This window comes from Xiphophorus maculatus, chromosome 4, assembly GCF_002775205.1.
Source record: "Xiphophorus maculatus strain JP 163 A chromosome 4, X_maculatus-5.0-male, whole genome shotgun sequence".
Classification (NCBI taxonomy): Eukaryota; Metazoa; Chordata; class Actinopteri; order Cyprinodontiformes; family Poeciliidae; genus Xiphophorus; species Xiphophorus maculatus.
The window spans coordinates 10,619,601-10,635,386 of record NC_036446.1 but is presented as its reverse complement, the minus strand read 5'-3'; the positions used below and the strand labels follow the sequence as shown (position 1 = coordinate 10,635,386).

At 36.6% G+C, this 15,786-nt stretch overlaps 1 protein-coding gene across 1 annotated transcript in view; it reads right to left on the bottom strand.

The window, feature by feature from the left end:
• Window positions 1-15,786, bottom strand: part of nfatc3 (nuclear factor of activated T cells 3) — a 64,364-nt gene that overhangs the window by 23,796 nt on the left and 24,782 nt on the right. The window contains exons 3-4 of the mRNA XM_005796206.2: window positions 11,883-12,045; window positions 344-543 (exon numbers count right to left, since the gene is read on the bottom strand). Coding sequence (XP_005796263.1) covers window positions 344-543; window positions 11,883-12,045 — 363 coding nt within the window. The remainder of the gene's footprint in view (window positions 1-343; window positions 544-11,882; window positions 12,046-15,786) is intronic.

The following is a 15,786-nucleotide window of genomic DNA, read 5'->3' as shown; positions in this document are numbered from 1 at the left end:
AGGGTAATTTATTACAGTTATAAATAAGAAATCCTATACCATGAAAAATACTATGAATCACACTGTAAATGGAACCAGATCCTACAAAAAGTATAATTATTTAGCTGTAACAGGTCAGTTATATAAATAAAAATGATTTCTATGCTCCACAGGAAATCCTGTAAATTTCCTTGTGTAACCAACCCTTACGTTAGTGTAAATTAAGAAAATCTATAAAATATACTTTGGAAGACATTGCATACATTTATAACCAAATGGGTGTTTATTTTTCCTTGGTTAGCCCTTTCTCCAGGGAGGTAAGCCCATGTAGCCCTATAATGCAACTTTTACTTCCGCCATGTACCTGGCTGACATGCCGTTTTCAGGAAGCAGGGGGATTTCAAGAACTTTGGTGCTGGAAAGCAGGATTTCTTGGCTGGCCGTTGCTACAGTCTTCCCGGTGATCCGATGCACCTGGTAAAAGGCATGTGGCCTCAAGTAGCGGTCGTCTGCGGTTCCTATAAACATCTGCAGATTCACAGGCTTGTCATTGTAGCCAGTGAGCTAAACGACAACAGACAGAGGTAGAGAAAGAAAATACACAGACATGAGTCCTTGGGCTTGACGTCACAAAAGATGTGAAAGAATACACATATGTTGTACATATCTCTACTTTAGGACAGAAGTTCTCAAACCTTTTATAGAAAGAAAGTATTACTTGAGGTTCAAGAAACATGGCTTTAGGGAATCAAAAGCTATAATACTTGATGTGGTACTTTGCAATAGTAGCATCATGACAGCACGATACTTTTGAGCTATAACATTTATAACAAGAAGGAATTTCTATTTCCACACAGAGAAGACCTGAAGGCGCAAAACTCACAGGAAGGACTGTGTGTCCCATCTGACTAGGAAACACCTTGGGACGTCTCTTACTCTCACGACCCAGTCTCAGATGAGCAGAAAACTCATCTGAGACTGGATGGATGTCTGAATGAATGGATGTCTGACTCTTTTAATGAGAAAGGGAATCTCTATAACATATAAAATAAGTTGTACTTCATCAAGTCATCTAATAGAAAAAAAACACGGTCCTCAATTCATTCTGTGAGGTCTGACTTAAAAGACTTTTTTCTTTGTATTGTACGAAAGATGCCAGTGAGAATGTCATCAAGATTTCCAATGGTTCACTTTAGCCAACATGGTTGGAAAATGAGCACCAAGCAGCAGTTTTCCTCTCTCAAGTTGTCCCCGACTGCTGCTGCTTTAGATGCTTTCCAGAGAATAAAATCTTTTATGGAGCAAAGTCGTTGCATGTTGGGTAAAAAACTAAAGGAAAATAGAAAGAAGAACGGGACCTTTCTTGTACAGAAGGACAGAACAAACACACAAGCCACACAATCCCACCACTGTTGTAATGTTGTACTTGGAAGACTCTGTGACGGCAGGATGGCATCCCCCCACATTCACGCTCACACCGGATTGCTCTGAAGTGACCACACCCCCAGTCAGATGCTGGGTAGCTTATAGACACTAACAGAGAAGAAGAAGAAGGCCTTTCATTGCTATTTCACCACTTTTAACTGCCAAGCTTCAATCCCACCACAGCTGGCTGCTGGCGTTTTACTCCTGCCAGTTTGCGTCACACGCCCTGGTGTCAGTGTTGGATAGAAAATGATCGATGCATGAAAGGACAGAAAGGTGGTGAGCTAGAAATAAGTCGTTTGGCGTTCCAAACCACAAACATAATTTCAACATTTAGTAGCTCGTGTTCCTTATTTGCTGCATTTTTCTGAACAGTTTCTAAAACAGTTTGACGTGCGAAAAAAGTAAATGTTTAAGCATGGGGGTGCCTATGTCCTACTATAAAAAAACAATATGTTCAGAGCATACCGGTACTTAAAAATGGATTAACCTGCAAATCTTTTTATTAATGAGAAATATGTAAATAAACCGAAAGGAATAAATCATAGTAGAAATGCCAAACTTCACAAATTATTACATGAAACGTATAAACTATAATTTTACAATGGAATCTTAACTAAACCTGTTGAAGCAAAACATTGGCGCATTCAGGTATGCTGCCACTCCTTTATAACATACTCCAAATGAGTTTTAAAATAGCATAGTGTTCAATCGGCATGAATGACTAAGCAGAGTAGCAGATCTCCTTAATTTAGGGTGTGCTTCTATGTCAGACAAAGTAATAAATCCTAAGATCAACATACCAACCTGATTTGAAACACACAGGTCATCAAAATGAAACATCTGGATTCAAAGAAATAACAAGTTGCAAGAATCAACAGCCCTTTGAGTTGTTGATTCCTGTTTTATAATCACATCTGCATATTGTTGGAGTGAGAACATAAAGTCCTGACTCGTGTTTGAATGTATGCATGTCTATACTACGCATCATGTGTTTTGGTGTGTATATGCATGGCTTTAAATGAAGACAAGTTTATTCACAATGCCATATCTGCTCCAGACAAGATTAAAAGAAAGCTGAGATCTGCTGAAGTGGACAGACAGATGTAAAAACAAAACTGTTACAGGGATATAAACAAGAGTTTATTGCATTGCATGGACTGAAGGGTGTTTTTGCTTTGTATTGTTTGCTAGCTTAGTTTGATTCTACATACCAAACATGCTTTATAGCAAATGCTTCAAAGCAGGATAGCTGGTATTTGGTATTAAATAGAATCAATTCAGTTTTCAAAATTGAGTTTTCGATTGCTCTATAGATCCTACATTAGGGCAGCCTTACCCCTCCCCCACCTGTTCCTGTGCACCATTACTGGGGGGAAACCAAAAAAGAGGCAATCATCACTGCTTTTGGCTAATGTTGTAAAACAGCCGGCTGTAGGCTCACAGCCCAGGTAAATAACTTGACTAAGCAGCCATTTACCTGTCTGTGAAATGTAACAAATTAAATCTAGTAGATATTACTATAACTCTTATAATCAAAGGTATAAGCAAACTTCAAAGGACATGTAAACAAGAATGTATTGAGCTCCAGAATTATCAAGTTAATGAAAGCTTTTCTACATGAATGCACAAAACACACATTCTTGAGTTATACCACATTCCTAAACCACACTTCCACCACATACTAAACATAGGGATGAGTGTAAAACACTTCAGGAGGGAGGTTGCTGCACTTTTAAACTTCTTCCCTCCTCTCAATTTGAAAGCTCCGAGAGTAAATCAGGCCTGATAGAAATCAGTTATATTAAACCACAGTGACATTAATGGCAGTCACAAGACCCCGAGGCCCAAGTTCGCTGAGGCACGTAACTAACTTCTGACTTCCAGCATTTGATTGTGGAACGAGTTTAGGATAAACCCTTTCCCTTAAAATAAAACTGAAGGATATGGTTACAGACTCACCTTCTACTAAATAAAGACCCCACTTATTTTTGGCCTTCATCTGTTCCACTGAGGCAGTAATAAAGAGAGCAAGCTGAAGTTGAAAAACATGTCCCAACATCGCATACATTCATACACAGAGTTAACAACATTTCGACTTTTGATCAAAAAGACAAACATTAAAAATTAAAATTACTTCTAATTTCTCCAGGACTGTTTAGACTTACAACAGCATACAGCCATTGGGTGAAGATTAACGGTAAAACACCACCTGCTCACTGAACAATTTTCAAATTAACAGTTATTTTGTCTTTCATTATCTGTGTTCATCTCTTTCACAGTTTCTCTTCACTGTATCATTCTCCCAGTCTGTTTTCGTCATTGGTACTCTTCCTTCTACTTCTCCTTGTGTCACTCTCTCCTCTCTGTCCCTGTCCAACCCTCTCACCTTCCTCAGCCTCAGCCCTCTGTCGTAACATGACACTTTCTCACAGCGACCGCCTGACTCTACTAAGTTGTTTCCCTGTGTTGCTCCGCTGTTGCCATGGCGAGACTCCCCGTGTGTATGCAGCGGTGTGGGTGCGTTTGCGTGAGCAGCTACATAGACCCATGCTGGTGTAAACTACAGTCCTGACGCTTGTTTAGGAAAGTGGATGTAAAAATTAAAAATGTGGATTTAAACACACTACCTGTGTTTTATGGAAAGGCCTGCAATGTTTGGGAAACAGGGAGATGGTGTGTGTAACTGTCTGGTTAGTGTGTGCGCGCCACAGAAGTAAAAACAGGAGATACAGCGGTCAAGGTCACGCGAGGTCACATTTTATCTGGCAGTGGTTTCCCTGGTGTGGCACTGAGGCACCATGGGATCTATTGGCGCACACACACACGCAGACAGAAAGAGTCACACACCCCTGCTGTTTGCCCAGCACACCAGGGAGGGCAGTGAGAGCCAGGGGGCTGGTTGACTGTTTGTTTAAACAAGGTCAATACATGTGCACGCTCATGCGCATGCACAAACCGACACACGCAGCAGACACGTTTACTGTATACAGCATGAGGCCTGTATATGGCCCTGTTCTACTTCCAGGCTCAATTCCTTTTATTCCCATTTTGTCCTCCCTCACTTTCACTCACTCTTAAGCACACTTCTCTTTCTCCTTCCCCCCTTCTCGGCAACTTTTTTTTTTGTGTGCAGTGTATTAAACCTGATTACAAAAACTAAGTAGCTAGCCTTTCATATGTTTACATCAAATACAACCCCGGGGCAAGGCAACAGTAGTCCCAGCCAGTCCATAAAGTGTAAACTGCATGGCTATGCGCTAGGCACGGGCTTGTGTGAAATCTTTATGCTTTGATGACCTTGTAAAAACAACATGATTTCACAAGATTACAGTATTTACCATAGCAGCTAAAACAAAGTGTAGAATGACTTAATTCAAGTGTGTTCAAAGTTTTTGCAAAGTCAGACAAAATAATCAAGCTGAATGTAGTTGTGGGCCCCAACAATTATAAACTCTCTCAACAATAAACAAAACACAACATATCCCTTGAGATTTGAAACATAAAAAGGGTTTCACAGTGGACATGATCAAAGGAAATGCATACAAAATCCTAAATGTTTTGAGTGAATGGTTTTCTCTGGTTGAAATAAATTGTTGAGAAGTGGTCCTGAAAAGTAGATATTGTGATAAAACTAAGAGAACACAATGGTGTAAAGCTCCAGACTAGCTCCCTGAAAAATAAGCAAATTACCAGGTTATGTATCGAAATCAGCATAATATGTACTCAATAATATTATTATATCTGAAATGATAAATTTGTTATTTTTAGTAGAAAGAAGAATAATGTTTCAAATAAAACCAGGGTTAGGGTAAAGAAATTGGCATGTAAATACCACGATACTATGAAATTGTGGCAATTAATCCAAGGTTATTTCATGATAATACCGCCAATATACATGTTTTTTTCTCCATTATCTTTCCATAATTCACAGCTTTCCATTACATTTGTATGCTTTAGATTTGATGTCATGCTGTGTGCTGAATGTGTGAGTGCAACAGCATATTCATTGTCTGTCAGCTTGTTTCTGCAGCATCGGCCTGTCCCTATTTCTAGCCAAATTGGTAATACCAGAGGGGCTCCTTATATTTGTGTGGGTGCAGCAGCACACAAATAAGCTCTTTAAATATGCCCAAGGATACCTCAGCCTTCAGCCAGAGAGGCTTTGGACTTATATGTCTCCTAGCAACAGGTGTACCGATTAAGGTCTGCAGCTAGCCCCAGAGGAATGGTTAAAACAGCTATGCACACATGCAGCCAAATTTCAGTTTACAGTCACATTAAAAGGTTTAGGATAAAATTAACAAGCAATACAGGAGCCTTTTTAGAAATTTTTAGACATTAGAGATAACCTCAATTTCCCTATGGGATTAATAAAGTTTAACCTAACCTATAAAATTAATTGAAACACACATGTAAGTACTATTTTCTAAAACTATTTTCTTCCACACATTTTATAATGTTCTTAATTTATCAAACGGCTATTTTTTCTTATGGCAGCCAGAAGTTAAAATTAATTAAAAGTATATTTCAACAAATGTGTTTACCTTGTTGAGCGTTACGCTTTGGAAGATGGCAAAAAATACAAATGGGAGGAAGAAACCCATCCTTATTCCTAACCAGGTAAAAAGGCCAGTTATCAAAATTATTTATAATGTGTATGAACAGAATCCCGTATAATACCCAGCAGTGTCAATAACTGTTGTCAAAGTAATTACAAATTTATTGTCATTAAGGAAAAAAAATGATAGGAAAATCATAATCACCGTTTTAACACCATTTCACTATGTAGAGACTAACTACTCCAGACCACCTACGAGAAAACATGCAATAAAAACATAATTATTGGGAATCACAAAAGAGTACAGTTTTTATGTTTATGTACGATTTCTGCTTATGGCAACTCCTAAAGCACTTTTTAATCTTTCATAATCTTATGTTATTATATCAGCCACTCCTACCAGAACAATAATCTTAAGATTAGTAATCAAAAGCTGGTCAGAAACAAGGAGCTGTACTAACAAAAAGACACAGTTGATATCAAACTCCTGACTCACTGTAATGCCATGTTTTGTTATCCAAATGAGAGTGCCGAATTTGTGTGTCATGTAGTGCTGCAACAACACTAGGATTACAAACCTAATACCACCACTAAACAGCTTTTATAAATAAACATTGTTGGATATTTATTGACCTTAACCAAAATCATATTTGTTAGCAACTAGATAACAGAAATAATAAACACTTTTCCATTAAAAAAATATAAATAATCAAATTTATAGATGAGTGGATGGACTTAACTGGCTACACAATTTCAGCTTGCAATAATACATCTAGCATATTTTCAACATATAATTTAATAAACCTGCGATGGCACTGGAAACCCTGATGAATATCTACACAATAACTATGTCACTAAATCTTCTTATCGCTACATCCATACAACATTAAACTGCCTTGCATAGCATAGCAACAGATTATAAAGTATAGTTTTAAATATCTGGATGAGTCAATACAAGCTGTTGCAATACTGCATGATAAAAATACTTTGTTCATCAAACATTATATCTAGCTCATAGCAAGGGATTGTGAGCCTTTGTTCTCAAACACAAGAAAAAAGATGTGGAAGCAGCAGACAACTCTGAAAAGAACATAAAAGAAATGTCAGAATCCCAAAACTGCTTGAATACTTTTGCTCTGCAACCTAAACAGGCTACATTAGATTTCTGTAGACAAAGCAGTTCAGTAGTGTACTGGTATGGGCAATGGCCTGGTCAAAAAATGGAAGTCATCTCCAGGTCCAGATGGCAGCAATGACGTTATTTGGTGACATCACATCACTGGAAGTCAAGACTCAAGGAGAAGAAGAGGTTTCGCATTGAGAAGTGGATATGGAGTCTATTTTTCAAATCTAAAAATTTTAAATCAAAACAACATATTGTAAGCGATGTTTGCTATAATTGTTTGTCAGGCAAACTATGTACAAACTACCAAAGGAAAACAAAATGCGGGCGTGCCGTGGTGGCGTAGTGGTTAGCGCGACCCATATTTGGAGTCCTCGACGCGGCCGTCGCGGGTTCGACTCCCGGACCAGACAATATTTGCCGCATGTCTTCCCCCCTCTCCTTCCCAGGTTCCTGTCAGCCTACTGTTGTATAAGGGACACTAGAGCCCACAAAAAGACCCCCTGGAGGGGTTAAAAAACCCAAAAAAAAACAAACAAAAAAAATGCAATTAAGATCCAAATATTTTTGGATAAAAACTTACAGAATTTTAAGATATCTTGTATTTTACTATTTACAGTTCAACATGCCACAAAAGATTTATCTTTGGCAACTGCAAAAATTCTTGCTGTATGAATCATTTTTAAATATCCAGTGTGGAAATTGCTATTTTGCAGCAGAAAGGTTGCAATCACACATAGCTATAATATTCTGCCTTCAGAGAGCAGCTTATTAATTTCCAGCAGTATACCTGGAAAGTATGATATACTAAAACTTCTTAAATGTTCCAGGTAGTTTTGACCCCTATCAAATGGTTTCAGCTTGACTTCCCACGAAAAAGCTTGTATATTTTCTTATTCATATTTTATTTGTTGCAATTCACTTTGATTACTTTCCTTGCTTTTTCTACATTAAACAGTCTTAATTATTCTAAAATACCAGGTAATATTATTAATGGTGTGCCTAGTTACTACTAATTAACTAAACGGAAAATCTGTTTTTCATTCTCAAATTAGAAGCTCTTTTAGACATCATCAATGCCTAAACAGCAAAGAAGCCAGAACTACACAGAAAATGTGCAGAGGTTTCTTATACCTGAAAAAAAGAATTGAATAAATATTTAATATAAAGGCAAACAAATATAAATCTCTAAAGAGTTAAAAAATAAGTTTGTCAAACTTGGTGCTCAACCTACTTTGGTTCCTACACAATACCTCATTCACCCACACATTTTCTTTGTGCAGAGTCGTGCAAACCGCTGCTGATGAGAAGCAAATGCTATCTGCCCTTCTCTCAACCACTTTCCTAACTCCGTATGTGACAACACACACCAGTTTATGAATTTGATTATGAAAGCATTCAGTCAAAACTTTTTCAATTTTTCTTTCATCTTTGGTAGTTCTTGCAGACCGATATATTGGAGTGGTAACTCAGAAAGTGCAACACCTCCCGGTTTAGACGCATATGACAAAATAAACTGTGTTAACCCAGCTAATCTAAAGAAGAAATAGACGTTATCCTCGTTCATGGTTTGCTCATCACAACAGCGCTACTGTGGCCTTTTTACAGCCTCTTGCTTAAACAGGGAACACTAGGTATTATAAATAACCTAACAAACTGTGCCTACAAATGTCAAATTAAATGTATTCAACTAAACTGACTTGTAGGCCAAAAAATCTAAAGGTATTACTGACCATGTTTTGATGTTTAAAATCAACATCTAAATAACTTTGTGATCCAAGACAATTTTCTTCAATTACTAGCTACATCAAATAAAGCAACAATACCAAACAGTTTTTCCTCAGGATGAGAAAAGAGGGCAACAGTGACAAATGCCTGGTTAAAAAAAATCTGAAAGTTAAATTATGCATTGTCACATATGGCAGGATTGAATCTTGGTCTAACTGAGGTGGAAATGGTTAATGATTGGCCTGAAGGAGACTGCATGACTGAATATAGGAGGATATAGGCTGTTTCTAAAGCAACAAATGGCAGAAGTCTGGATGTCTTTGTTGTTTTAGGAAATTTTGTGTCCACAGCTGTTCAAGTGTTGTATTTTGTCTTACTTGTTAAATCTTGCATAATGTGCATAATCACTAGTGGTGAACTGAGTTCACCCGATGGTTTATTTACTCCCAATCTGGAGACACCAAGAGCTAAAACATATCTTACCATCACCCAATGAAAAAATATTTTCACATAGAAAATTACAAGTAAGCAAGTGTAAAAAATATCCAAAACATACATTTAAACATCAGTGCAAAGCATTTCCATAGAAAAAAGGAATAAAGCAAGTCCTGTACTTCAAAGGGTGATTTTCTTTTAAAATGTGAAAAAATGTATTCCTTGATTTGCACATAATGTTTTAGTTCTTTAAAAAATGACATGGAAATACTTTTAAACACTTTTTTTTAAACCACAGCACTGTAATATTTGTGAACCTTTAATAGCAGTAAATGTGGACTTTTGACTATTGATTTGCTAAATTCATTTACTCCACTTTTATAAACTTTTGGGGATTAAGTAAATGTGGTTACAATGTAAAAATGGAAATTCAGAAGAAAATGCTAAAAATAAAATTTGGGAAAAAAATACAACAGGGTATGGAAAATATGGAAAAGCTGATTTCAAAGGAAACTATTTTGCAACCATTGTAAAGTTCTGCAACAATGGTGAACAAAGACCTTTCCTAAATCACACGTGAAAAGAAAGGCTTGGCACTAGGCTCTTAAAATATTAATTAGACTGAAAACTTCTTCTGTTACTTGGTATTTTTCTCTCTCTTTATCTCTCATCTACGCATCATATCAAATGACAGACTAGCTGACTGGGGTATTGTCACACCCTTCGTGCCATCGTGCCCGTCTGTCTTACTACTCGTATCAGTAGGCTCACTGAGTTTTATAGTAGAACGGGATGTGAGTGATAGTTTGAACTAACAGGTTGCACACTGACCTATTTTCAGTCAGATAATGGCCCCTTATTGTACATATTAAAGGGGCCCAAAATTAGATAGAATATACTCAAAAGGTTAATTTATCTCAGTAATTCAGTACAAAAGATCAACTTATACATCATATGGTTACAGCATAATGTTATGCAAAACATAAATTTCAATTCATTTTGATGGGTTTTTTTCTTATTGAAAACCAAAAATTCAGTTTCCAAGAATATATCCCCAATACAAAAACATTTTTAGTACAGAAGCATTATTCTACGACATAAATAATTGTCTAGGAGGCAGCAGATGTAAAACTTGTACAGTTACTTTCCACTTCTACAAACTGAACTGCTGCTCATTGGTTTAAAGTCATTGGTAACACTGACGGGTTGTGAATAAGACTGTCATGACACATTCATAAACATGACATAACATCTGTCATTAACACAAAGTTAAACATTATTCAAAATGTCTTTGTTATGACAACTTTAAAAACTTTAAACATTATGTAGCTTTATATTATTAAAGCTAAAGTTTAATCAGTAATACTTTTATCACAAATTTATGTCAGATCATGATTTCTTGGTTAATGACAAGTTGTCATAAAGACATTTTGAATAATGTCAACTCTGTACTAAAAGTGTCATGATTTACCGAACGACACTTTATGACAACAGTCATAAATATTCATGAAGACTTACTCATGTTCATGACAGGTGTTATGTCATGTTTATGACGGTGTCATGACAGTCTTATTCACAACCCGTCAAATAAAGTGTTACCAAATTCTCTTTTCAGATGAAAGCAACATTTGCAAATTAACGTCCCAGAAACTGGAAGAATAATCATCGCATCAGGTTCTACATTGCTTCAATCTAGTGTAATGTTTCCTAATGAGTCTAAGATTATTTGGGGAGCCATGTCAACAGAAGGTATTGGTCCACTGTGTCCCAAAGTCAAAGCAGTTATCTTAGCTTTACATTTAGAGCACTTCATCCTTCTCTACTGACAATCTTCTCATTCAGACTCTTCTGATTCTTTCCACGACACAATATTTATGGAGAAGTTAATTTATTTTCCAGCAGAACTTGGAACCTACCCACGATGCCAATGCACCAATAATTCATTTACTGACAATGATGTCACCGTGCTTGTTTAGCCATAAAACACCATAGGGATTCTATTGGTTGGAAATGAGGAAATGAGGTGTCTCATGAGGAAATGAGACACCAGTTCCAGCAATGCAGATGAACAAAAGATCATTAAAGCAATATTGCCTTGTTAACACCTCAGCAGTGCCACTAGCTGATCACCTCATTACCACATTGCACTGATGCAACAATTTGTGCAAAAAGATGAGTCCATACACTATTGAATGCATGGATATACTTATCACAGGATTAAAATTTCTTTATTTTATTTTTTCATTTCATATAACATTAAAATTTTCTGAGAAACTGAATTTTTGGTTTTCATTAGCTATAAGAAAAATAACCAAAATTAACAACAAATAAACATTTAAAATGAATCCTTCTAGATAATTAATCAATACATAAGTTTAACATTCAGAATTGAATTACTGAAATAAATTTGTAATTTTATTTATTTTTAATTCATTACTTCCACCTCTAAATGGAGCATGTGACAACCACTACTGTAGGCCACAATAGCAATTTCAGTCCTAAACACAAAACATTATTTTGTTCTACTGAAATAATTAGACACCTGGGAGAAAAAATTTAATCTAAAAACCACAAAGAAGAAACGAAGTGTGAACAATGTGAGGCTCAGAACTGAGGAGGGGAAATTGTTACCTTGACAATTGGATGGCCACCAGATGCTGCTTTGACAGCTCCTCGGCTGCCTTCAGTCTCATAGTGTGCACGGTGGTGGGCTTTGGGTTGCACCTCTATCTTCAGCTCATACTGGCCAAATTGGCTGGGTAACGGCCAGTCTAAAGGAGGGAGCGAGGTTGTCCTGAGGAGACACAAACGCAAGTATACAGATTAACACCCACACAGAGTGGTAGAGGAAATTAGACCTCCGGTACCAAACTCGACAAGTGCAACAGTTGTGTCAAACAGATGTGGTCAAAAGTGTCTAACGCAACCCTAGCAAAAAGGTCAGGAATGTCATGAGATAATACAAAAACTAAGAGTGAATAGAACTTGTAGTATTGATTATAACCTTCATCAATGCTGGAAGAAAAACATATAAAAATTTTTTACCAAATTTTAAATGTATGCATAAAAGCCATTGCCTGACTAGTGACTGGCTATCTGAAAAAAATGTCTAAAACATGGGTATTCCCCTGTCAAGGACAGACATGGTGCAATCAGTGAGAAATGGTGATATATAATGCATTGTTCTTTCTCCCATCAGACAGTGAATCACTGGAATGCCCACATCTGCTCGCTTACTTCTTAAGCATAAACCTTGTAATAGGTCATGTTGAGACTCAAAGTGTGAATCATTTTCTAAGCGGGACTTTTTTTATCTGAGTCTTTAACATTTTAACGTGTAGGTCAGAATGGGTGGAAGGACAAGGGTGTGAGTTAGACAGTACTTAAATGACTATCCAAGTCTGTGTGCATACTGTACTACAGCGTGTTTTATGTCCAGGACACCAGAGGGGGTGGCATTGTGTGTTTTTCCTGAGTGCCTCCTTTTTATCTGAGTAGGCTACAATCATATTTGAACAGCTGTACATATAAAACACTGAATAGAGGTCTCCACACACAAACTGAGTCCATCCACCTGAGTGAAATAGATTAATTTATCAACAAACCATGAACAGATCCTTAACCTTTTCATTTTGGTTTCACGGCCTACCTCCTGGATTACCTTTATTTATGTGTGGCATTACTTAAAGTGTGGCACTACTTTTCAGGAAAAGATTTTTTCTTTCATTTCTCTGAACTCAGATATAAGACTTGGTAATAAATTATAATAATTGACTGAAAAAAAATACAAATGAATTAAATGGGGTATAACATATAGTAAAAGCTTTAACCGTAAAAAATATACATGGTGAAATTACATGTGCATAGACAATTAATTCTTCTTACACCTATACATTGATATTCAAAGTCCATAAGTAATCCTAAAACACACTTCTCAGTTACAAAAAGAAGCTTCGAGTCACTTCTGCTACAACAGGTAGTCATTACCACATCTGGATGACAAAGTCATGTCCAATGTTATCATTTCAAAGTATTTGTTGGGACTCCCAGTTGCCTGCTCCTCACTCATGAAACACAATTTTAAATCTTTATTTTATTAACTTTAATTTGAGATCAATACTGCCATCACTACTTTAGTTCTTCTACAGTCATTGTGCTATGCATTGATGGCTGAGTTTGGCACTTAAAATGCAACGCCATCCCTCTTTTACAATTTTGGCTTTGTGCTCACTTTTTTGCAATTTTACACATTTCTTGACTTTAGACATGGAAATATCCCAACCTGCAAGTCTGAAAACAATTTAAAAGAAAAAGTTTTAAAAATTATGATAGATGCCCTTCCATATCAAAACAACATCCAATTCATTTAAAATAGTATTTACAACTACATACAGTATATGTGTTCTAACCAACAGAAATGTTAACCTTTGTCTTTCTTATGGCAGCCCCACAGTTCTTGTAAATGTGAAATTTTGAGTCTCAATCATCAAATAATTAAAATTTTCTCTAACAGCAGGTAACAATTAGGATCTACCACTCAGGCAAGGTATTAAGTCATCCACTCCTGGCATAAGTCATCACATAACCACCAATGAAGCATGTGGTTACATGGCCTCCATAGCAACAAAAACAGAGAACAGAGGAAATATGAGCTTGTGATGGGAGGGAAGGAGGGATGGACCATGTCCTCACAAAGCATAACCCGTTTCAAATGTCTCCATTACATGCATGATGCACCCAGCCAACTGCATTCACAGGTCCTTGATTTCCTACAGTCTGAGTTGCAATTAAATTTCTACGTCTTGCCCCTAGCTCAATTAATGTTCTGACACGTTTTGTTCCACAAAACAAGGTAAAACTGTTATCGCTGTTGTTTTTGTAAAACATAAACTCATGAATTAATAAACGAGGTTGAGGGCACTGCAGCTTTTTTCTGTTGTGTTACAATTATATTTTTAACTGGATCACAGAAATTCATTCATAATTTATACGTGACTCAGTACAATTAAGTTTTAAAAACACAAACATGAACCATAACAATAAGACCAACTCCAGAGGTCATAACACGAAGATATATATTTCATTCTAAATGTTAAACTATTTATGTTTTGCATTTCCCTTTTTGTCATTTCCACTAAATGTCAAAATGTAGCACAAAACCTATTGACAGTCCTGAGGTATAAACATCTGACATTTCCTAAGTGAAATTTACTTTTGTTTCAATGCAGTTTTTGATGCACAACTAATACCAGCTATGCATAATTTTTAAAAGCTATAAAAGATAATACAGCATAGTTTAAAAGCTTTTTCCCCTTTACTGATTCAGTTTTCTGATTCAGATTCTATTTTGTCACTCAAAAATCAGAGAAAAATCCATCCAACTATTATCGACACCTGCTTTCCCTGGGGGACTGGTCCCTATCCAGCGGTCGGTCAGTGGACGAGAGGCAGCTGGATACATGACTGGACATGTCCTCTAGCCATCACAGTCAAACTGTTATTAACATAATAATACATATAAAATATGATGGCTTCATTTCAGGGATAAAAAACTTTCTAAATCAACATGGTCCTGCGAGAAAAAGTAATTGCCCCCAAACCTACAACCTGGTTGATCCACCACAAAGTGCTTACAATAGTGGCTGTGAGTCCTTTTGCCTCAGCATCTCCATTGACTTAAACTTTACCCAGACCAAAGACTCTTAATTTTATTTTAATGAGCCATTCAGAGGTGGCCTTGCTAGTGTGCTTTGGATCATTGTCTCGCTTTATAGCCCAAGTTATAGGTTTAAATTTAAGAACTGATGGCTGGACAATCTCCACATAATATTTAACTCCAAGGTTTTGAGGATTACCAAGATGTGCTTTAGCAAATATTTCGACAGTGCAAGGTTTTGCCTTAGGGTTCTCCCGTGGATTCTTTTTTCTCAGTTCTTTTCCTTATCATTCAATTATAAACACTGTTCTCAAGCTTTAGATGTTAGTCTTGGTTCTTTTGTCACCTTCTGAATGATTTGTTGATATGCTTTTGGGGTAAATTTGATAGCCAGACCTGGAAAGATTGACCACTCATCTTTTGTGGATAATGGCTTGTGCTGATTTGCTGGGGTCTCAAAGCCTTAGAAATGTGTTTGTAATCCTGTCCAGACTGACAAATGTCAACGACTTTGTTTTTCTTCTTGTCTTGAATTTCTTTAGATCAGGGAACAAGATATTTTAGCCTATTTCAAATTTCCTGACTAGCTCAATTCAAGTGATTTCTTAATTCTAAACATCAGGCATTAATCACTCCTGATTGTAGTGAGAGTAATTAAAAATAAAAAAAGGTCAATCGGTTAATTTATGATTAAATATTACCGTATATTTTAACATATGGTGAGGTTTGCTTTAGGTAGTTTAATCCCTTGATAATTTAAATCTACTATATAAAGGAGGCAAACACTTTTTACAGCCCTATAGGACATTTTGTGTCATAGTAAGAAGCTGACAATCCCAGCCATTTCTTTCCTCAGTTTCCTCTCACCCAACCCCACCC